This window comes from Diospyros lotus, chromosome 3 (genome assembly GCF_014633365.1).
Source record: "Diospyros lotus cultivar Yz01 chromosome 3, ASM1463336v1, whole genome shotgun sequence".
Classification (NCBI taxonomy): domain Eukaryota; kingdom Viridiplantae; phylum Streptophyta; class Magnoliopsida; order Ericales; family Ebenaceae; genus Diospyros; species Diospyros lotus.
The window spans coordinates 25,697,429-25,721,296 of record NC_068340.1 but is presented as its reverse complement, the minus strand read 5'-3'; the positions used below and the strand labels follow the sequence as shown (position 1 = coordinate 25,721,296).

General features: G+C 36.2%; 1 protein-coding gene across 3 annotated transcripts; it reads left to right on the top strand.

The window, feature by feature from the left end:
• The first annotated feature begins 1,211 nt into the window (after positions 1-1,211).
• Positions 1,212-22,690, top strand: LOC127797475 (E3 SUMO-protein ligase SIZ1). 3 transcript variants are annotated; one of them, XM_052330403.1, is made up of 18 exons: positions 1,212-1,421; positions 1,570-1,708; positions 2,858-2,938; positions 3,760-3,802; positions 5,165-5,237; positions 5,459-5,618; positions 10,771-10,904; positions 11,662-11,730; positions 12,500-12,587; positions 12,671-12,746; positions 15,481-15,554; positions 15,737-15,844; positions 16,895-17,056; positions 19,110-19,214; positions 19,333-19,413; positions 19,491-20,703; positions 21,095-21,679; positions 22,420-22,690. In XM_052330403.1, the coding sequence occupies exons 2-17, from the start codon at positions 1,685-1,687 to the stop codon at positions 21,232-21,234; spliced, it is 2,631 nt and encodes an 876-aa protein (XP_052186363.1). In that variant the 5' UTR covers positions 1,212-1,421; positions 1,570-1,684; the 3' UTR covers positions 21,235-21,679; positions 22,420-22,690. The 3 variants fall into 3 exon arrangements, with proteins under 3 accessions (XP_052186363.1, XP_052186364.1, XP_052186366.1); XM_052330404.1 differs by lacking the exon at positions 22,420-22,690 and adding an exon at positions 21,758-22,339; XM_052330406.1 differs by lacking the exons at positions 1,212-1,421; positions 1,570-1,708; positions 2,858-2,938; positions 3,760-3,802; positions 5,165-5,237 and having other exon boundaries at positions 5,471-5,618; positions 10,771-10,908.
• Positions 22,691-23,868: the final 1,178 nt, after the last annotated feature.

Genomic DNA, 23,868 nt, shown 5'->3' with positions numbered 1-23,868 from the left:
TTTTCCTCCCAATGTCAATTTCGGTTCAATGAATACATACATACATACATACATACATGCATGCATACTAAAAAAAAAAAAAAAGAAAAAAGAAATGGGATGGATACAAATAACGGAAGCCTATACGACGTCGTCTCTCTGCCTCTTTATCCATTTACGATTTACCTCCTTTTTCTGCTTTTATTAATTTCCATTTTTTATTTTTATCTTGCTTTTGATTGTTATTTTGTAATCTAAAATTTAATTTTCTGAAAAAAATTTATGCTGATAATAATTTCGATTAATTCAAAAATTTCCATTGAATTATAATTCTAACTTCATAGTATTTACAAATTAGAATTTAATTCTAATTACTAAGGAAATAAAATTAAATAATTAATCTTATAATTACAAATGTTTTCTTTTTTATTAAAAATATTATTAGTAAAAATATTATAAATACAATTTCAAAAATTATTCTTAAGATAAGATAAAAAAATTATCTTAACTAACGCATTTATTTTTAATTTTTGAAAATATAAATTAATAATTTTAAAATTCTAAACGTATTGCATTATAGTCCATATCTGAATTTTAAAAAAAATTGGGGGACATGTGACTGGTCAAATTGACAAATCACCACTGTCACGTGCTGTCCAAATTATACTGCATGAGTGATATATATATTTTTATAAATTTATTATAAGATTAATATTTATTTTATTTCAATATATTTTTAACATTCTATAAAAACCAAAATTGAGTACACAAGCACCAAGAGATGCTAGTCAAGTTGTCTACTTTGTTTTGTTCGGTGTGGGCGCATGATGATGATCCAACAAAAATTTGGAAAAAGTCAATTTCACCCCTAATTTTTGGATTCTTATCATTTTAGCCCCCATAACTTTTTCTAAAAATAACTTTAAATAAAAAATATTTTGAAAGCAAAATTAAGAAAATTTAAACTCAAATTAATTTTTTTTGAGAATGTTTAAAATTCGAAGATACGACGTTGTTGTTAATAATACTCCAAATTAATCACGTGATATAGCGATAAGTGTGTAATTTTCTTCTATTAATTTGATGCAATACGTACATATGATGATGCTGTCCGACTCACGGCTCCAAGATCTGAAGCTTTTGGCGGTTGTACGTATCTGTACGTAAGCGAGGGAAACAGAGCGCGCCTACATTACGCGTGAGAGCAGAGAATCGGGGCCCGGATTTGTTCGGCAGCTATGAACCTGATTGGATAACCGACGACAGGTCCGGGGCTTTGTAATTGCGGGGAGTGCATTGCTCCCGGCTGGCTTCGGTCAAAGAAAAACGCCCAACGCAAAGGAAAGTCGGTGAGAGGCCTTTATGAGCAACGGGAGACTAATCCACCGATTTGCCTTTCGTCTTCGTCTTCGTCTTCAGCTTCCTTGAATTCGATTCACCGAGTAAGAACTCATCCGATTGTCTTCTACATATGCGTGTTAGTGTATCTGTGGGTTGGGTGTTCGTGTTTGTTTTGGTGGAGGTTAGGTTTTTTTATTTTATTTTATTGGAATTGAACGATTTGGTGCTGTGTTTTATGATTTCGGTTAGATCGATCGCAATTGGATGAGCGCGAAGTGCTTGATGGTTGTGGCTGTTGAGTTTTGGGCGTTTGAACTTTAGAAGAGAACGAACTAATTCTGGCTGTCTATTCGGGACACCAGAGATGGATTTGATATCTACTTGCAAGGTACGCCAATTTTGCACTTTCGTGTCCCTAGATTTTAGTTCTCGGATTGAGCATATGATGATTATGATTCATTCAGTAATCTCATGTAATGTGCCGGTGAAGCGTGTTTTGAATTTGTTAACATGTCATATTTTAGGTGTTATTAGCTTAATTCAGTTGTCACTGCATATGTGCTTGTACAGAAGTGTGACTATAAAGGAAATACAAACGATTTGATACTTGTTTAGTATTCCCTAAGTAACAAAGCGTGAACTAACTAGGGAATTGAAGAAACCCATAATACTCCAAAGCTGAGAAACGGAAAGAACTAAAAACATAAAGTAAATTAATTTGAGTGGTGCATCATCCATTTTTCTATTACATGAAAGCAATAAGGTATTTTGGGTTGAACTAAATAATTTGGAGATAGTGCATTGATCTTGTTGGTGTCAATCAGCCCGGTGATATGGATCACAGTTTCTCTTGTATGTCTTCCTTAAGTATATTCTTGTGGACAGGTTATTGGTATTTCATTATTACTTACTCAAGTTGAAGGTAATTCAGTATTATGTGCTTGCCTGTATCGATGTATCTAGTTTTTTTTTTTTTTCTTCTCCTGTAATTGTTTCTGAACCTTTAGCTGGGGTGCCCACTTTTATGTATTTTATTGGGAAAATCGTTCGATTTTAATTGATTGCCCTTCATGTTTTTAAGAGTCTCCATGACATGTAAATTCCTGCTCTTGGAGATGTATACATTGCAGTAACCTGGTAGTTGTTGAGATTTTTTTGGTGAATAAATTCTGATTTTCTGAGTTTTCTATTGGATATGATAGATTAATGTCCCAGGATTCAATTTACATTGGTACAAGATGGTTTCCAACCATTGACTATCATCTTTTCTGGCCTCAGCCTGGTTGTAAGGCCAAAGGAATTTGTATGTAGCTTTTGAAGCTTTTTTTTTTTGTGTGGCTTTATTGTTGCAATTTTTGATTTAGTTGATGTGATGCAGAGGATGCTGCTTCTATTGTTTGATTATTTTTCTTGTCATAGTAGGCTTCTCATTTGTTACCCTATTTATGCATTTATTCTTCATGTTATTTTCATGTATGACTACTGTTCTGTACTTTGTGGTTTCAATGTGGTCATGCTATCCATGTTTTCTCTTTAGGTCAAATTGGCATATTTTAGAATAAAGGAGCTGAAAGATGTCCTCTCTCAATTGGGTCTTTCAAAGCAGGGAAAGAAGCAGGTTTGATATCTAGAATGGTCTGTTTATGCTGATTTGGGCTTACTGTTTGCTTCTTTTTTCTTTCTTTGGTATCTTTTTAACTTAATCAAATTCTCAGTCTCTTGTGAGTTTCAAGAGTGCTGGATGCAATGATTGCAACCAATCTTTTATCATCCGTTTTGCTCTATACTCTTTGGTGGAGTTATATTTCCTTGACTATTCAATTTCAATTTCTTTGCTCTTGTAATTCAACACTTAGAAGAGTGTAGATGTGTTCCTTGCAATGCAGTATGATTTTACTATGTTGGCAAAGCCCATGGGTTGTCGCTATATCATTGCAGAATATCCTTTTCCCAATTTTGTTCTTTGTCATCCACTTTAGGGCTATGAATGTGTGTTTGAGATTCATCACTTTGTGTTAAGATCAACCATTTTTCCTGTGCTGAAATTTACTTGTGCATATATTGAAACTTTAAGTTGGCAAATTACCTTCTTCCTCCGTCTCTCTCTCCCTCTCTCTCATACTGCATTATTTGACATATGTCCTTATTACTAGAATCTAGTATTGCAACATGCATCAGTGGAACTGAATGAATCTGCTCATTCCTTTTGGATGTGCATCAGGCAGTCTGCGAGGTTTATATAGATTCAATATAAAATATTGTCTAATGGATAATTTGGCCTCTCTTTAGAATATGTCATTTGCAATTCTTTTGTCAGAATTGTCAATCATTCCTCATCAAGTATTTATAACTATTTGTAAATTGCTCAATTTTGTTTGCTTTTGTGTTGGTATATCATGAATGCATTCTAATTTTATCTTTTTGCAATTGGATCTGTAGGATCTTGTAGACCGGATATTAGGCATTCTCTCCGATGAGCGAGGTAATTGGTATTATTCTTTTGGTTTCTTTCTATTGCCTCACTTCATGTATATAAACAATTTTTTTTGGTACTAGTCCTATCATTCTTTGATACAGCTAAGTTAGTTATTTCATCTTCACTTTTGCTGTCCAAGTGATCACTGGTGGTGTTGGTGTTAATGTTATAGATCCACTTCTTCCATCAGGTTGTGAGAAGTGAATAAATAGAGAATATCTTCTTCACCAGACTTGGCTTTGTATTATTGGTTTTTGGGGTTTTGTTTGTATCATTGTTTTTTTTTTGGCTAAGAGAGGGGGTTACATAGTTTCTTTCATTTCAGGAGTTTTTAATTTTACACAGACATTGCTTTTCTTTATTTTCGTTTTTCTTTGTGCGTGCATATTTAAAATTTTTAACTGGCCCATATACTGTTTTCCCGACTTATGTAGAATTTAAACACATCAAATTGGTAAATTGAAATTAATTATGGAGGGATTTTTGTATATCCGAAAATTACATTCCAGAACAAATGGAGTTGCTGACCTCTGTTTGGTTCCTAATAATGCATATATTTGCCCACCAACGGGACTGACAAACTCTGTGGAGAACACAGTAACAGTTAAGGTAATATTTTAAACAGCATTGAATTTGGAGAGTGCTCAAATTCACTATATATTTGATCGGGTGTGCTGCAGTTTCAGTGATTAGACTCACTTCAAGGTTGGAATTTCATTTAAAATAAAAGGATCAGAAGGTTTGATTGGGAAAAAGAAAAAAAGAAACTTTAGAATGATAGATCTCACTCAAAAAATGTAGAACTCCAACCTCTCTATTTCTTGCTTATTAAATCCTGGTTGTCATGTCTTGATGACCAAAAACAAGGCAAAGGATGGAACATGTTACCAGGAAATCTTTTAGGTATTGAATGATGTTCCCAATTGTGCTATTCCCTTTAACCCAATGAAGGTAATAAAGAATCCATGTCCTGATGATCTCAAAATGATGGAATGAGGGAGTCATGGAATGGAAGTCTGTTCTGCCTCTCAGTTCTTCAATAGTAACATGCCTTAAATGATGACCTGTATACTGTGTAATTTTGTGTAAAACGGATTTTAGGTAGTGTATGTACAGTAATTTTTGTTTGAAACATTCTTTAATGATGCTTCTGGATTCCTATCCAAACATTGCAAGTGTGAGCACGTCTGTCCTCTGCTGGAATCTGGCATGTACTCATATGTTCAATCACTGGTTTGTGTTTTGTTGTCTTTCAGTTGCATTAATCCCAGGGTAATCTCTAGAGTTCAATTTTTTTGGAGTGACATTTTGGACATAACAGGTTATATACCTTTGAGTAACTGCATCTTTCTTGTCATTGCTGTGCAGTTTCTGGCATATGGGCAAAGAAAAATGCTGTTGGGAAGGAAGAACTTGCAAAGCTTGTTGATGACATTTACAGGTGTGCTCTTTCTGTCAGATTCTTGCACTTACTTTACATAGTAAGCTATGAAAATGCTTTCTCCCTGGTAGATCATAATCTTTGTGGTTTAGAGTCTGTAGTGAGCATATCAAACTGAAGCTGTGTCTATAGCTGTAGAGTATTTTCTCATTCTGTAATGTAAATGGCTCAAGACTTATTTGTATACATCGTGAACCTGCATAACATTTGGGTCTCCCCAGAAAAATGCAGGTTTCTGGGGCTACAGATCTAGCATCAAAAGGACATGGTTCTTCTGACAGTAGAAATATGAGGCTCAAGCAGGAACCTGAAGATTCTTATCAAATGGAAAAAATTCGTTGCCTCTGTGGAAGTTTGTTGCAAAATGATACAATGATTAAGGTCATATAAATATCTTAACTCTTTTTCCTGTTTAAGTTTGTCTATTGTCTCTCCTATCCTATTTTTCCCAGACGCCCTTTCCTTGTTCCTGTTCTCACAACCCGTTTATGTTTACCCTGGGAGGTGCAGTATTGCTTCTGAATCTTTTATTAACTTGTGGGTGAGTTTATTCTTCGAGTAGAACTTGTATTTGCTTCTATCTCTGATTACCGTGCAAGTAATGATTCTATCCATGAATCCTTTTTGATGATTTTTGCATCATTATGGGGATCACCTTCTATAGTATCTAGTGGAATGGTGTATATATGTAATTATCTGTATTTAAAAAAAAAATGAAATACACTTGTAGCTGTTGAAAAATGTACTTTCCATCTTAGTAGATACTGTTAATTGTAATCTTCTTGGAGATTACAAAGAACTTTCTTGGACACAAGTCTTTCCTCTCACACACTGCACCCGAAACTAGACAATGAGAATGAATTGTGACGCGCACACACTCCATGCCCTCTATTTGTAGAGTCGGCGGATATCCCAATGAAGATATAACCATATTTATAGTTTAACACCCCCCCCCCCCCCCCCCCCCCCAAAAAAAAAAAAAAAAAAAAAAAAAAATCACTAATTACAGATTGGGATATAAACTCCTATTTAATTCTTCATTGGCCCTCAAATGCATTGCTTTTACTGATCTTCTTATCCTATACTTGAGACAACATTTTAACAGCTACCATTACTAGGGTTAGTACTTACCCTCGCATGGGATATAATGTTGCCCAAGTACTCCACCTATCCCTGTGCAAATGCACATTTTGACTCCTTAACATACAATTTATTGAACCTAAGGACCTCAAAGGTAGTTTTTTGGTGATCAAGGTGTTTGGCAAATGAGAGGCTATAGATTAAGATATCATAAAAAAATGCTAGGATGAATTTTCCCAAATAGGGTTCAAAAATCTGATTCATCAATGCCCGAAAGGTACCTGGGGTATTGGTGAGACCAAAAGGCATAACTATGAATTTGTAGTGCCCTTGGTGGGTTTTGAAAGCTGCTTTGGGAATGTCTTTAGACCTCATTTGAATCTGATGGTAACCTGATCTAAGGTCTAATTTGGTAAAAACAGTGGCATGTTTAGCTCATCAAGTAAGTTCTCACAATTGGTATGGGAAACTTGTCTTTGATGGTTATGGAATTTAGTTGACAATAGTCAACACAAAACCTCCATGAACCATCTTTCTTTTTGACAAGAAATACGGGTGATGCAAAGGGGTTGTGGCTAGGTTGAATAATAGACTTTTGTAGCATGTCTTTGATGAGCCTTTCAATTTTAGTTTTCTGTCTAGGTGGGTAACAATAGGATCTTACATTAACAAGCTCTGTGTTGGGTTTAAGATTTATAGCATGATCATAGGGTCTCTCGAGTGGCAGGGAGTTAGGTTCAATAAAGAGGTCCCTAAACTAAATTAAAAGCATGTTAAGAGAGTCAATTTCATGTACCTTCCTTTGGTCTTGGGAGTGGCTGCTCACAGTCACTGATAACTCTCCCTCTTTCTCCGAGTTGTCTCCTGTAGGTTCCATGGCTTGAATATAGAAAGGCTGGCCCACGAGGGAAAACTTACTCTTAAACATCCTTTGTAGCTTCTTTCTTGAAATCATCTTCCATACTCCCGATTCATGGCTACCCGCGAGGGTCCTTCTTCTTCCATCTTTCTCAAAAGTCACCTCTATCTTATTAAAATCGAAATTGATTGGGCTTACCCCCTTCATCCAATCTACCCCAAGCACCACATCACAACCCCCTAACTTGAGTAACCTCAAGTCATCCATGAAATCCTCTCCATTCATCTCCCAACAGAACCCCTTGCACGATGATTGATTTAGGACCTTGTTGCCATTAGCTATAGTTACTGAGAGGGGATAGGAATTAGTGATCTCACACCCTAGCTTCCTTGCCATAGCTTCATCCAAGAAGTTGTGGGTACTCCCACTACCAATGAGTACCATTAAGGGGCAATTGTTGGCTCTATCCTCCACCTTAATAATCTTGTTGTTGGCCACCCCTTTTAATGCATGCAAGGAGATCTCTCTTCTATCCTCCCCTTCAATCTCCGAAGGCTCCCCTCCTTCCTCTTCTTCGTCTTCTTCTCCTTCCAACAGTAGCAACTGTCTTTTACACCTATGCCCGAGGAAGTATTTGTCTCCACACCTATAACACAATCCAGCTTGACGTCTCTATTCCATCAATTTCCCTCTGGTTGTAGGAATAGGGGTTGTAGATGGTAATGCCAAGACACCCCTACTACCATGCCTCACATCTATTCCCCATACTTTGTTTTTGACCTACTAGCCACCAGTGATTACCCCTTTCACTTAACCCCTCTGCTTCTTCATCAAAGCCTCGATGGTCATTTCTTGTAACTTTGCACTTTCAGTTGCTTTCTTGACTGTTCAAGGCTACATCATGTTCACCATTGGCCTTACTTCATCCCCTAGGCCATTAATAAAACTTGACACAAAATACTCCTCAGATAAATGGGGATTATGCACCACAAGGACCTTAGCTCTTAGAACTTGAGCTAGTAGGCCTGCACTGTCCCTTCTTGTTTGAGTTTATTAAACTCTTCAATTACATCCCTCATGCTCTTATCCCCAAATCTGTCATAGAGATCATCAGCAAATACACTCTAGGGGCTTCCTTCCTTCACTGTAATCCAGCCTTAAAATCATGCGTCTCCCATATCATTCAAGTAAGCAGAAGCCAGAGTAATCTTTTGTTGTTCCTGTACTTGATATAGGGAGAACATCCTTTCACACCTCCTTATCCACCATCTCGGATTCTCCCCATCAAAGAGTGGAATCTCTAGTTTGACACCGGGAAGCTCGGCTGAGTACGATTAGCCTGGACTCCGGGCCACCTCTCCATTGTATTCTCCCCTACAATCTCTGGCTCCAACTCAAACTCCGATGATCCTACTGGTCGGTGCTCCATTCCCACTCCAGGAAGGATTGATTTCGACCTCTCCCTAGGAGGAAACTCAGTGGAGAGTCTTACCAATTGTTGAGATGCAAACATCTTCATGAACTAGTGCATCTACTCCATCATCTATTCCCATAGCAGAGTACGCTGCTCTTGGTTCTCTTCACGCCACCTCTCAATTGCTTAGTTAATTCGATTATCCACCCTTGTTTCGATAGAAGATTCCAAGGTCCCCCTCCTCGTTTGCATTTTCGCCATCGTTGTAATGACATGTTGCAACTAGGACTCCATTCGTTTCATCCTCGTTCCATCAGCCATGGCGATGAATTTTCAAGGATCTGATCGTCGCCCAAGAGTGTTGCTCTAATACCAAAATGTCAGCTCCCTAAGGATCTGATGATAATTCTCGATTAGTAAAAGGATCTAGAGGGATAATGTGAGAGAATTTAGGTAGAGAAGAAGATTGAAATGAGGGAGGAGGAAAGAATTGAGAGGGAGAATTCAGAATGAACGTGAATTTTCATATCCATCCATGGAAAGGGATCAGCTATATTTATAGCTGATTCTAACCTCACCCATGTGTAGGTAACCGCTTACATGTGCTGGGAATGTACAAGCTGCCAATGCAGCAAGAAACATAGTACAACCCCCTATAGCATACTTAATACAACTCCTCAACTACTTCGTTGGTACATGACCGCACCTTGAAGCTCTTGCTTCAAGAGCAGTGATTTCTCGGCTGTGATTTAGGGTTCCTACCAATTGATTTTTATCAAAATAAGGTGGTTATTGCAGTTGCAGCAGTGATATGCAGTAGATTTTGAAGAATTTGGGCTGGCTAAATGAACTCTTAAGATAATTCAGTCACTAGAGAAAGTATTTAAGGAAGAGTTAAATAAAAAGTTGGACAACTTAATGATTATTAGTGTGTTATTAAAGGCCCAAAGTGCACACGGGTGTTGGAGCCTGAGGCGCAAGGTAAGGCGTACACTTGGTGGAACTAAACACATCCTAACTAAAAAAAAAGAAAAAAAATATACGTCATAGTTGAAGAATAAGGTATTAAATACGTCCAAACTCCTAATAATATATTCACAAACATGTTATCAAGAAAATTAAAAAATTCAACATATATTAACTCAGAAAAATATTAATACAAGTTATATATCTGTAATTTTCAACAAAGCACGTCCTATCATATTTCAGCAATTGGAATTGGTATTTTATTTATTGTTGTGATTTTTAATAGAATCCAATTCTAATAGGAAAAGAAAACTTTTCAAATTCCAATTCCAATTATAACTAAATACTAATTGGAATTGGTATTTTGTTTATTGCTATGATTTTTAATAGAATCCAATCCTAATAAGAAAATGAAACTTTTCAAATTCCAATTCCAGTTATAACTAAATACTAATTAGAATTGGTATTTACTTATTGGAATTGGTTTTTTATTTATTGCTGTGATTTTTAATAAAATCCAATCTAATAGGAAAAGAAAACTTTCCAGATTCCAATTTCAATTATAACTAAATACTAAATAAACAATAAATCAAGAGACTCAAACTTATGTTACAAATTCTTTTAACTTTTGTGATGCTTATTCTGTAATATTTGTCTGACACCTTAAGATATTGGCTTTCCACTATTGTTTCATGTTGATGTCCTGGAAAACTGAAATGTTGCAGCTGTTTTGACTAAAAAGATAGTATTTTGTACCTTGTTTTTCTCTATGATTAAGATGTGATTTTGGGTCCATCCCCGTTCTGGCAAAAAAAAAAAAAAATTGTGCATGTGCACATTGAAACCCACTTCTGTTGGGCTCCTTGTGCCCCCAGATGGTGACCAAAATTCAAAATTTTCCATTGCCTTAAACGTTGAGTATGTAGAAATATAAAGCAGTCTGTCAGGTCACCATATTTGCTTGATCTACAAAGTTCAATAGCATCTGATGCAGGACAATTCTATGGTTTATAAAATGTCATAAAAAATGTTTACACACCCTTCCATATGCCTTATTGAGATTTGATCCTTTTGGGGTGCCACATTGACACAAGGATTTATGTTTTCTGTCGGTCCTTTTGTCTATTGCTGCTTTGGGTGTTCTTTAAAAAGGCGTTGCTTTACTTTTCAAGCCTCTAAATTTCAGATATTCTTTTTTCCCCCTCTTTTGGCAGTGTGAGGACCCGAAGTGCCATGTATGGCAACATATTGGTTGTGTTATTATTCCAGAGAAGCCTATGGAAGGTGTTCAACCAGCTCTTCCCGAGATTTTTTATTGTGAACTCTGCAGACTCAATCGGGCAGACCCGTATGTAATGCCATCATTTGTTACTTTTTGTGCTTGTATTTGAATGCACCATTTATAATTCCCATATGTAAACTGTGTTTGGTATTTTGTATTTTCTCTACTTCTACTTATGGAGTTGATGGTTTTGAAACAAGATTTGTTTTGTTGCTGCTATTACTGGTTAATTGTTTCTAGTTATTCTTTTCTGAGTAGTGTGGCGTCAGTAGTGTCGCTTCTTCTTTAACCATAATCCTAGTCAATCCTAGTCAGATTTTTTCTTTTTGTTAACCAGAATCCTAGTGAGGTTTTTTCTTTTTGTTTATTTTAAGAGGATACTGTCACTTGTTACAAAAAATAATACCTAGCAAAAATGTAAATAAATAAAAATAAACAAGTTCTATAATGGGTTTCAATAATCTGTTTTTTCTGTCCTTTACCTTAGCACAGAATAAAGAAAGTAGTTTTATGGTTTTCAATTTGTTTGATGGATCCATGGTATCTTCTTCATTTGGTTCGTTGGTCATGATCTTAACAGATAATTTGTCTGTCATTGTATCTATTAATTCTTGCTTGCTCTTACCCTTTTTAAACTTCAATGAAGCTTTTTTTGTGCATATATTTTCTCCACTTATGATATCTCTTGTAAACCTGATTAGTTCTTGTATCCTAAATACTTATCTTGATGGGTTCGGTATAGTATATTTTTCTGTTCTGCTATCCTCAAGCCAATCAAATGTGAATGAAGAAGTTTCTGAATCTTCTAGTTTGTTTGATGCAGCTTTTTGCTTACAACGGAACAACCTCTTTGTCCTGTTAAGTTGACACCTATAAATTCCCCAACAGATGGGTAAGTGCTTGATTTATATGTAAATTTACACTCAATGGAGACACTTTTTTATTTATAACTAGATGTCTCGCTCAAGTACCCTCTCCCAAATTTCATCATGTGGCTCTTTTGTTTTCATATATTCATCAACCATTACTCAAATTTTGATGGATAAAGGTGCATTTTCTTAGAAGACTACAACTAGGGATGATACCCTGTTGTCTTGACCTTGAGGGACATGGATCTTGCTCTGTTTTTACATCATCTAGTGCATGTATTCTTGAATGGGTGATAACACTGGATCTGTTTGTCAAAGAAGATAATGTTGTTTCTTTTTGTGCACGCGCGTGTCCTTTCTTCCTTTAATAGCATACATTGATTGACACCTGGTGATGATTGAGAAAGATTTTCTTGTTTCATTGTTCTCCTACGTGAAACTCAGAAGCTGCACGTTCCATGTGTATCATTTTTCTCTTACTTGTAAGCTTTTGTAGCCCTTGATTGGTAGAATATTCATGCTCTCTATTACCCCCTTTTAATTCTTTTTAGACGGTATTTTCTTTGTTCATTCCCCTTTCTTCCTTTAATATATCCTTATTTTCTCATTAATATGTGAAAGCATGGTGTTTGGTCATCCAGATTCCTGTGTGTACTTTTTAATTCTTAATCAATAGCCATGCTTGTCTAATTCTGTCTTTGAGTTTTCATCTGTTATGATTAATTTTTGCTTACAAAATTCTGCCTCTAGTACTTACGTGTTATGATTAATTCTTGCTTACAAAATTTTCAGTACAAACCCGATGCAGAGCATTGAAAGAACTTTTCACCTTTCAAGGACACAGAAGGACTTGTTGTTGAAACCCGAATATGATCTCCAGGTAGGTTGCTTTATTACTGAAGTTGATGAAGAAACTGGTTTCCTATCCATGTATCAAAATCTTTATTCGTAATTATGATATAGGCTTGGTGTATGCTTCTCAACGACAAGGTTCCATTTAGGATGCAGTGGCCACAGTGTCCAGACCTAAAGGTCAATGGTATGCTATGCTAACTTAAAGTTCCACTCAGGAAGTTCACAAGCTCTATTACTGTGATATTTGCTCTAAAATTTCATTATTAGGATTACCAATTTCTGATCTTGCAGTTGTGTAAAGTGTTTAGCTGTTAAAATTTATCTAGCAATATAAATTTTAATGGTTCCTAAGTCCAAGATAGAGGGGCACAGAACCAAAACCTGCAATTTGTCAATGTTATGTAATCCAGGAGTCCATGTGATGATACAGAAATTGGGATTACACATTCTGCCTACCAAAGACCTTACTCGATCATATTCAGGGTCTTTTTTATTTTACTTATTATTATAAGCTGTTGGATTTATGTAGTTTTAGGATATTTTAGTAGTTAATCATATTCTGAAAAGTTACCATGACCAAGGGTTTTTACATGTTCCATGAGTTACTTTTGTTGGTGATGATTGTTGTATCTTTTTATATTGAGCTTTAAGTAGTCTCTTTTATTAAATTGTCTGCAGTTATTGCATGAGCATTAGTCATGGTACGATTAAGGAAAATCTGGCAGCATCTAATATATTTAGAAAATTTCTGTCTGGCAGAGTAGTAAAACTTTACTTGTGTTTGTCCTAGGAGGAGGATGACTTAACTCTCTCTCCTCATCTGCCTATAGAGGCTGCAAGGTATTACGCCCATGGTATATATCATATCTGGCACAGTAGAGTTTCTTTGAGCCATTTATTCTGTATACCTACTCAAATCAACCAAAGCATCCAAAAACTTTCCTTATAATTAAACACAGAATGATCAGCCTGACTTCTGAAATTCAGGCCAAATTAGTCCTCTTTGTCCATTCAATCTTTCTTCTTGTTTTCTCCCATTGAGGACGTGAACGTATGATATCCACTTGTTTGAAAGAAAACAGGAGGAAAAAGAAAATGAAAAGAAGATAATACACTAGCAGAAAACTAAAATTGTGAACCCATGAAATCACCTTTTCTTTTGCACTGATCATGACCTCTCCAATGCTGCCTCACATCAAATATGGTATTATCCTCATCCTATGGGGAAGAAGGTCAGCCAAAAAGCTTGCATAGATTTTCCCAAGCACATCTGCTGCTCTAGCATAGGCAACATGCACAGATGGCAAGCTACTGATAATAAAAGAGCACAGCAAATCTGGCCCCAGTATCTCTGGGAATATCAAAATGCAGCCAGTAGATAAATTCCCTTGCATTTGTAGACATGTTACCCCAATTAGAAAGCAATTGATCCATTTGTTCCAAAATATACGTTTTTGAGTGGGCATTGCAGCATCAATGCAGTATTCATACCAACGGATATCGGGCTCACATCATTGTCAAAAATGTCACATGGCATGTCAAATGTTTAACTTGTTGGTCATGTCAAAGCTTGTTTGGACTCACCATATTATGTCTGATAATGTTGTGTTGGTAGCAATTGGGTCTATATAAAGGTTGAAAGTTTGAATTCAAATGCTGTTCTGAGTGCTTTTTATGAACGTTTGGTGTTGAATGATGCTTGCTATTTAGTGACTATTAATTTTTTTAATCATGTATTATATTTGTGACATACTTATGAAATACTGGCCTTATTATGTTTGGTGAATAATTACTGACTGTTGAATTTTTATCATTATTTATGTCTGTGGTGTAATAGTATATATTAATGAAATAGTGTTTACTTTGTAACTAAATTAGAAATTGTATCATTGTTATTCTCGTTATTTGGTTTTGTATATATTTGGCTGCATAGCTAATGAATGATTACATAGCTAATAAATGGAAATATATATATATATATGTAACTTTGGGTCGTATTCAATGTATTTTTGTGTCCTAGTCTTCTCTAAGTCACTATTTCCCATGTACTCCTTGTAAATATTCATAACAGGACATTTTTAATGCATTGTGGGCTCCAGGTGTTTTTGAAGGGGAGTCATTCCATCCATCGAAATAAAGATCTCTTGGCACACATCTAACCTAGCTTGACACACTTACATGCTGATGATTATTTAAAAAAAAAAAAATTGTTAAAACTCAAAAACGTTGTCTTTCATCCCTTGACTATTCCAGGCTTTTTGAACATTTCTTTGCTAGATTGGATATTTTTACACACTTAGAGGACATTTGTTAATCAAGATATGGGATGGAAAAGCCAAGATATGGGATGCATCACGAATTTCTATCATTTCCAACATGTTTGTTAAGCTTATCTGAAAATTTTTGGAAAAATCGTTAAGGACCCCTTATCTTGATCTTTCAAGATATGCCTCTCCCCCCCCTCTAAAGATAAGCATATCTTGGTCTTTATAGATAAGAAACGGCTTAATAAAAATCTTGGAATGCTTTCTAGCCTTATCTTGATCAAATCATGCTAGATGTACATCATTTTTGTACATTTTGGGCTACATAAAGGGGTATTATGACTAAAATACCCCTCGCCTCTATGCGCCTTATGAGGGAGTCTTTTGTCATTGGTACACATTTGTGTAGTCCAAAGTGTATACAAAGATATACTAATAGCATTTTCCATCTTGATCATTCCATATCTTGATCCAGAATGCATTTCAACCTTATCTTGATGCCTCTTATCTTGCTCATTTTAACAAACACCCCCTTAATGAATAGATACACTGAAAGCATGCATAGCTAACCACCTACACTCCCACTCAAACTCAAACGTTTTAATTATTTATTGGTTTGTTTTGGATAATCATGAGTTCTTGCATGAATTACAGGTATCTCAGTGCGGACAATCAATAGACCTGGACCACAATTGCTTGGGGCCAATGGTCGTGATGATGGCTCTAATGTGAGTCACTCCCCCGTCATTAAGAAAAGTTTTCTTGTAGCTGTTGATCCCCTGTTGGCTTTTGTTATGCTTAAACAAACTCTTCTCTCTCTCGCCCTTGCTATGACCTGAAAGATCTGCCTGTCTAAATGGTGTTTTCTAGTTTTGCTTTATTTCTTAGTTTACATTTTATTGTTTTGTAGATCACACAAACTGTCGGAGACGGAGTTTATAAAATTTCCTTAACAGGATGTGACTCTAGAATTTTCTGTTTTGGGGTCAGAATTGTAAAGCGGCGTACTGTCCAGCAGGTAGCTTCAACTCATCCAATAATTACTGACATATGTAATGCTCAAGCATAGGCCTGCCCCTTAGGACCTTATCTGTGCAAAAAGTTGTTACATTATCACTAGTTATATTTTATGTAATCTAGTTACTGTCAAATTTTGATTGCTGTCAATTGTCACCAGTCCCACAGTTATTCTGTAGCTGGAAATTTTTCTTGTAGTTCTTTGTGGCAAAAATTTACATTTGGAGTGCTTTTCCTGGCTGTATCATGTTTCGTGTGTTTTTTTTTTGGGGTTGTATCTACTTCTGTCTGCGGTAGCTGGAATCATTTATACTGGCACAAGAATTTAACTGAAATTGTCATGTTTTGCAAGTCTCTACTTCCATTCCTGAACTCAATGTAAATTGAGGGATCAATGACATGATGTTGATATTGCAGCAGAGGTCATTGTAATTATCTTGAAATAAGTTGATGTATACTATCTTGTTTGACCTCCATGGATTTATGGTGTGATGCAAGAGATTCATAATTTACTGTTCCCTCCCATGGATTCCTGATGTAGTTTTGGATACCATTCCAGAACTTAATTATGGAATGTTTTGCATTTATTGTTTATGTATGTGGATGTTCTGCTTCCATCTTGTATTGTTGATAGAAGTAGGACCTGTTACTAAATTGTGGGGTCTATATGATCTGGAAATGTTTGATTTTATGAGGTTATTTGATCTTGGTAGATGTGTCATTGTAGCAATCTGGGATCGAACTGTTTCTGCATCTGTGATGGTTTTTTGGAGGTCATATTAGTTCTGTTTTTATATAGGATGTAAGATATCTTGTCTGCGAGGTGGAAATTAATAGGTACTAACAATTACCTAGCTAATGTGTTTCTTTATATTCATCATAATTGTGCCTGCATCCTTAACCCATTTTCTATTATTATCTGTTTTTTTTTAATATTTTAGGCACTTGTCATCACAAAAGAAAATAAACTTACTGCAGTTAGATCCAATTTGCTCTTTCTCCATGAAATAAAATGTTCATTTTTGTTGTAATGTTGTGCTTTGTTCACTAGGTTATCAGCTTAATACCCAAGGAGTCTGATGGGGAGCAATTTGAAGATGCTCTTGCTCGTGTTCGCCGTTGTGTTGGTGGTGGAACTGCAATGGAAAATGCAGACAGTGACAGTGATCTGGAAATTGTTGCTGATTCAATTCCTGTCAACTTACGTTGTCCTGTAAGTAATTTGCACTTATGTAGATATAGGTTTTTTCACTTTATATTCGTGTATCAATTATTATGATAGTTGAGAGCAATACTAGGATGTGTGAAACCCTTGGAAGTCCTCCTTGTTCCATTTCTTTTCAGAGGCTGAATCCCTAGGGATTAAGGCTTGGTTGTTATATGATGCTGGAGCAGACCCTTTGTTTATTACTGTTTTTATTTTTTTATTGGTTTCGTTGTGGTTTGTATTTAATTTATTAGGTTTTGGAAACTTTTTTAGAATTTGGGAACTTTTCATTATATTAGCTTTAATAAGTAGTCATGTGACTTTTAATATAGATGAATTCCTAAGACTGGAAGGATTCCTTTGTGATCAAGGACTAGTATTTAATTATTGCTGTAACCCTAGTACACATAGCCTTTTTAAGACAACTTTGTAGGCAGTTATTTTACTCTAAATTCAACTTTTGAGGTTTTATAAAACCTAATTTTAATATCTTTGTTCCAGATTTGATGTTTGCTGTTTTGCCCAATTTTTGCACTAGTTTCTGCTGATTTTTCCTTCCAAACTGCATCATGTTGCTTTGTTGCTGGAGAACAAAGCATTTTGAAATTCTGCGACTATATTGACATCTTCATATGAAATTGATGTTGAGTTCTGAATTTAGAAAATGTTATGGATTGTGTTGTTAAATTAGTTGTCACAACCTGAACTCTAGAGCCATGACTGGCAAATATCCCTGTGAGGGATGTGGGCCCACTAGGAGCTTTGCAAGCCTGGAAAAAGACCCAACTATCACACACGTCATAATACATGAAATACCTCATATGATGATGTGTGTGTGTATGAAAGAAACAATACAACATTTGTACATCAACCACCTCATAGGTCATGCCAAAAGAATACATAATTATTTATCTTTAGTCCATTATAAGTGAAAAACAGTGATATTTGCCATGGTCAACAAAATAAAACAAAACAATGTCAGATTGTACATCCAGGAGTGGCACTAAAGACGCTTGCCAAAATAAGGAGACAGAATGCATGGGGCAACCTACCAAAGAAATTGGTTACATGGCTGGAAGCACGTACAATTCCAACGTGGATCTATCCAATATGATGTACAATAACCATACAAACCTAAAGATATCAGTGAGCAGATAACCTATGCTAGGATGCCGGTGAACAAGCAATTGCAAGGGTGAGAAAAAGATACGGGTGCAGCAAGCAAGGAAGAAGGGTTAAGCATGTGTACAAATACTTGTATATAAAAAAATGGGTTATATATATATATATATATATATTTAGGGTAAGTATTTAAGATATGCTGAAAAATATGATGTCTGTAAAGGGTGTAAACTTAGTAGAAATAGAAATCAATAATGGATAAATTGACGCTAGACCTCTGGTTTGGGTCATTTATGCAGGGGACCCCTGTGGTTTATCTTTCGTTCTGAGTCATCCCCTTGGTTAGTTTTGGGCACAAATGGAGTTAATTAAAACCAAACCAATTTGAATTTAACAAAAGATTCTCCGTTAGTTCTTGTAACATTATGTTTGTTCTTAAACATTCTTTATGGAGTGCTAATTGTGTCATGCAAAACATATTTATTATGGAAATTGTCAAATCACATAGTCCTATCCTAATTAATCATGTACATATTGATTGGACATGTTTCCATTTAAGTTACTCATTCACTTCTTCCCAAAAAACAACGGGAACTTTGTATTAGTTTTTTCCCCTGTTCTTCCTTAAAGAAAAGACGCCAATATCTAATGTGATATTGTGACATTATATTGATGTTTCATTTGGTGTTTGGATGGATATGGCTATGGATTAAAGATGGTGGGATGTTTATAATTCGTGTAGCTAGCCCTATCTGTTTCTTCTTGTCACTGTTCAATTTTTATTTGTTTTGATGTAGAGGAGAACTCTAGTGAGGATGATGCATTCTCAAAGTGTTAATTCTATGAGTTGTTCAAAGTTCTACACTTCTTTTAAAAAAAAATTGCCATGCATATATGTTTTTGAACTGAATTTTTTCCTTATGCACATTTTCTATAGATGAGTGGCTCTAGAATGAAAGTTGCTGGAAGATTCAAACCTTGTGTTCACATGGCCTGTTTCGATCTTGATGTTTTTGTGGCGATGAACCAACGATCTAGGAAGGTAAGCATCTGAAAACAATGTTACATATGTTTTGTATATTCTTTGTATCCAGCTTTAACTTTTTAGATCATGTTTGAGCCTGTTTGTATGCATAAGAATGGACTTTGTGTGTCTGCAGTGGCAATGCCCCATTTGTCTCAAGAACTACTCTCTGGAGAATATCATTATTGACCCATATTTCAATCGCATCACATATAAGGTATTTCACACCATGTTAGATCCATCAGTGATCTTTGGACACATTTTGCTTATGCTTGGTTGTAATTTGTGACACAGATGCGAAATTGTGGAGAAGATGTGACAGAGATTGAGGTGAAGCCTGATGGTTCCTGGCGTGCAAAAGCAGATGGTGACCGGAGGGATCTTGGAGATCTTGGGCTTTGGCACTTCCCTGATGGTACACTTTATGCCCCTACAGATGATGATGTTGACCCTAAATCAGACGCCTTTAAGAACATCAAACAAGAAGGTGTTTCTGATGGACATTCTAGTTTAAAACTTGGAATCAAGAAGAACTGCTATGGTTATTGGGAATTCAGCAAACCTGAAGATATTCATGGACTTTCTTCTAGTTACAAATTAGAGAAGCATGAGAACAACAGTCAGAATGTAATCCCTATGAGTAGTAGTGCAAATGGAAGTGGTAGAGATGGTGAAGATCCTAGTGTCAACCAGGACGGTGGTGGAAATTTTGATTTTTCCAACAATGGGATTGAACTTGAGTCCATCCCTCTTAATATTGAACAGACTTATGGATTTTCTAGTCAAATTGTGGCTCCATTGGGGGAAGCAGAAGTTATTGTTCTTAGTGATTCGGAAGAAGAAAATGATGCCATGATTTCTTCTGGACCTGTCTTCAAGAACGTTGGAATTGATACTGGTGGAGTCACATTTCCTCCTCCGCATGGAAATCTTGATTCATATCCTGAGGACCCGGCTCTTGGTTCTGGTGCTAGTTCATGCCTGGGACTTTTCAATGCTAATGATGATGAATATGCTGCGTCATTCTGGCCTCTACCTCCAGGTACTCAGGCAGGCTCCAGCTTCCAGTTGTTTGCTTCAGATGCAGATATCTCAGATGCCTTGGTTGATCTGCAGAATGGCCCCATTAACTGTCCTCCCTCTACCAATGGCTACACATTAATGGCAGAAGCTCCCATGGATTCTGCTGCTCATCCCCCATCATCTTCTGTCGGTCGCTCAAATGCTGATTTAAATGATGGTTTAGTTGATAATCCCTTGCCATATGGTGGGGATGATCCCCCTCTACAATTATTTCTCACTTCAAGGCCTTCTGATGCATCAATTCAACCTAGTTTGAGAGATCAGTCTGATGTGTCAAACTCTATCCGTTCTGAAGATTGGATTTCTCTGAGACTTGGGGGAGGTAGCACTAGTCATGGTGGTGAATGTACAACTGCCAATGGATTAAATTCACAGCAGCAATTACAGTCCAATGAAAGGGCCATGGATTCTTTAGCAGACACTGGTATGCCCCTCTGTTCTTCCTGCTTTGGTTTTGTTTTTCTGCCAGTCTATTTTTTTTCTCTTTTCCTTTATATCTTGATTAATCTTCTTGTTCTTTGAGAATATTTATTTTGCTGCAGTTTTAGAATATGTTGCGATTCCATCTAGTGGGATTTAGGCTTGTGACTTGTTGTTGTTTAAGAATATGCATTTGCACTGACATCATGGAAATTTGACTCCATGTTATTCCTTTTGAGGCATTCTGTTGTTTGCCAAGCTTTACCCCTTGGGATCAGCAACTGCTGCAAAATTTTAGTTTTTTATTGTTTCTTTTGTTTCCATTATTTTCTTAAACCATTCATAAGTTTTTACCTGAGCGTTAACATATTTTAATTCCGTTACACTTGATGCAGGTTCTTTGCTTCTTGGTATGGATGACAACACATCTGGGAAGACAAGTAGAGAAAGATCAGACAGCCCTTTCTCATTTCCCCGCCAACGACGTTCTGTGAGACCAAGATTATACCTTTCGATTAACTCAGACTCTGACTAGAGTAATTGGATGGTGCTTGCCAGGGATAAGTGCCCTCTGCTATCATAAGAAATTCTCGAGAAGGACAATTGTGTTGGACTAGGGTTCCAGTCTCTTTATATGATGCCTTGCCCCTAGGTTCTGTATCATTCCTGGCCGCCATATTCCCCTTTCGCCCCAAAAGATACTTGCATACTGTATATTAAAAACCGAAATAAATGGAAAGAGGAAGGAAAATGTTGGACATCCTCTGGTTGGAAGAATTTAGTTGCTGCAGTGATTTGGTTATTCCATCTGGTTTTACCGTCAAGTTGCAGTTTGTATCCGTAAACTGAAGAAAGCAGAGAAACGATTTTGTTGATGCGAATGTTTCAGCTTCTGCAAGGTATGCACTGCGGGGCAGATTTTGTCCAAGGAATTTCTGCTCATGTGTGCTGCGCTGGCTGGCTCCTGGAGCTTTCCACAGGTGAGGAGTATGTTTCATTGTGGATTTGTTTTATTATTTTAATTGCTATAATTTATATACTTTCAAATTATTTAACAGAATATTATTCTTTCTACCAAATTGCTGAAGTAGTCTAAGCAAAAATGGCCATGCTACTTGTACATCAAGAGTTACATCTTGGGCTACACACATGCACACAAATGATTAAAATATCCATCGCGCCTCACCGTGTTGTCTTACCGCCTTGAGTGAGAGGTATTTTAATCATGCGCATTACTGCCTCACATTGCCTCACTGTCTTGCCTCAATGTCTTAGGTGAAGGATATTATTTTAACTATATTGTGTGACCTAAGATGTAGTCTAAGGAGTACAAATAGCATTTTTCCTAGTAAAAAAGGGCAGTCCTGGGGTGGTTAGTTTTTGGACCTTTTCTTTTTCATTTTATAGTAACTCGCGACTGCGAGTAGCGAGTTTCTTAACTAGCTGGTCCAAGTGGCAAATTACATCCAATGTAAAATTGCCATGCAGGACAGCATTGGCTTTCCAACGCAGCCAAAAGTATAATTTTATCTTTTTTTCAAATAGTTTGGGAATATTAGTATTTTGTTGATTTTCTTAAATTGTAGTATTTTTTTAGAAAGAAAAAACCTTCCATTTTACGCTGCGCATTATCAGCTTTGAGCATCAAGTTTGATGTGTTTCTGATTATTTCTTTGCTCCCCTTGTCCCTCTCTCTCTCTCTCTCTCTGTCTCTGAACAGGGCTGGTGAAATCTTCTCTTTGCGGTGACAAATTGCAGGTTCTTGCTGGTAAATTGAACAACAGTTTTATATATGTATAATTGAACCTTAGGTGTTGGGCGAGTGAGTTCCCGTAAAGTACCTCATGCACCTTTCTATTTTTTTTTGGTTTCAATTTTACTTTGTTTTTTTTGGTTTCATTTGAAGAGAAAGGAAATAGCCTGTACATGTTACCCTAACAGGTTGTATTAATTTATAGACAGAAATATAATCATCCATTGGATTTTGTGGAGGGAGCTGTTCTTACGAAGTGGCGTTGGCCGGTGCGTGGCTTTCGGGTGTTCTGAAATGAGATTTTTCTATTTTGGTCTATCACTGATCGATGAGCCCCCCCCCCCCCCTTCCTTGGAACGCATCCCATATCGTCTCTGAGCTGAGGCGGGCTGGGTAAGGAGGTTAAGAGGATGTGTGGCTTACCAGTTTGACCACTTATAATTTATAAGCTATCGAATTAATTTATAAGTTATGTAGTTTATTTTTTTATGCATTTGATAATATTTAAGTTTTTTTTTTATCAGTATTTGAAATAAGCTTTTCCTATTTTACCAGTGTTCCCCCCCACCCCCCTTATAACATTTAAAAGTTTAAATGTTTTCAAACTTTTTAAGTTATTTTATCAGTATTTGAGATAAGTTTTTTTTTTTTATTTTGCCAGTGTTATTGAGTTATCTTCAAATAAAAAATATATTTCAATATTTTTTACGCAACTTAAAAACTAAATTAATTATAGGAATGGTAAGTCAAAGAGCCTGCAAATGTGATGAGGTAAGAAGAAGACAAGTTTTGATTGGAGTTCCGGTTTGAACTTTGAAGGAGATAACATTAACAACAACAATAATAATAATAATATTCAATAATAATCCAAATATATTCCTCCTATTTCTCTCCCGTCACGGTCAAAGGAAAGGAGAGATTATTCTCTAAGGGCAAGGATAAAACGCCTCCCTCCTCCCGCCCTCCCTCAATAATAATTACTATAATAATGACTTTGTCTTCCAAACATGTTTTGGTATTACCCAAAGGACAAAAGGGAGGTGAAGAGAAGAATGGAGCAGGGGAGACTAATGAATTATAATAAATGCACATTAATTTTATATATTTTAAATTACATAAAAAAGTATTATGACCACGTAAAGGGATATTATGAGAGATTTTTTTATCATTAACACATTTTTGTATAATTCAAGATATATATAAAGATGTATCAATAATATTTTTTGAAAACAAATATATAAACACGTGAAAAAAGGGAGGTGGGTGGGGAGTAGTATGGAGAAGATAATAAAATGGGCATTATAGCGGTCAAGCAGAAAAGGTGGTGGGTTGAGAAAGAGTATTATGGACTTGGAAGTATAGTAGTATGTGGGGGGGGGGGGGGGGGGGGGTATGACAAAAAACGGTACTACGTGA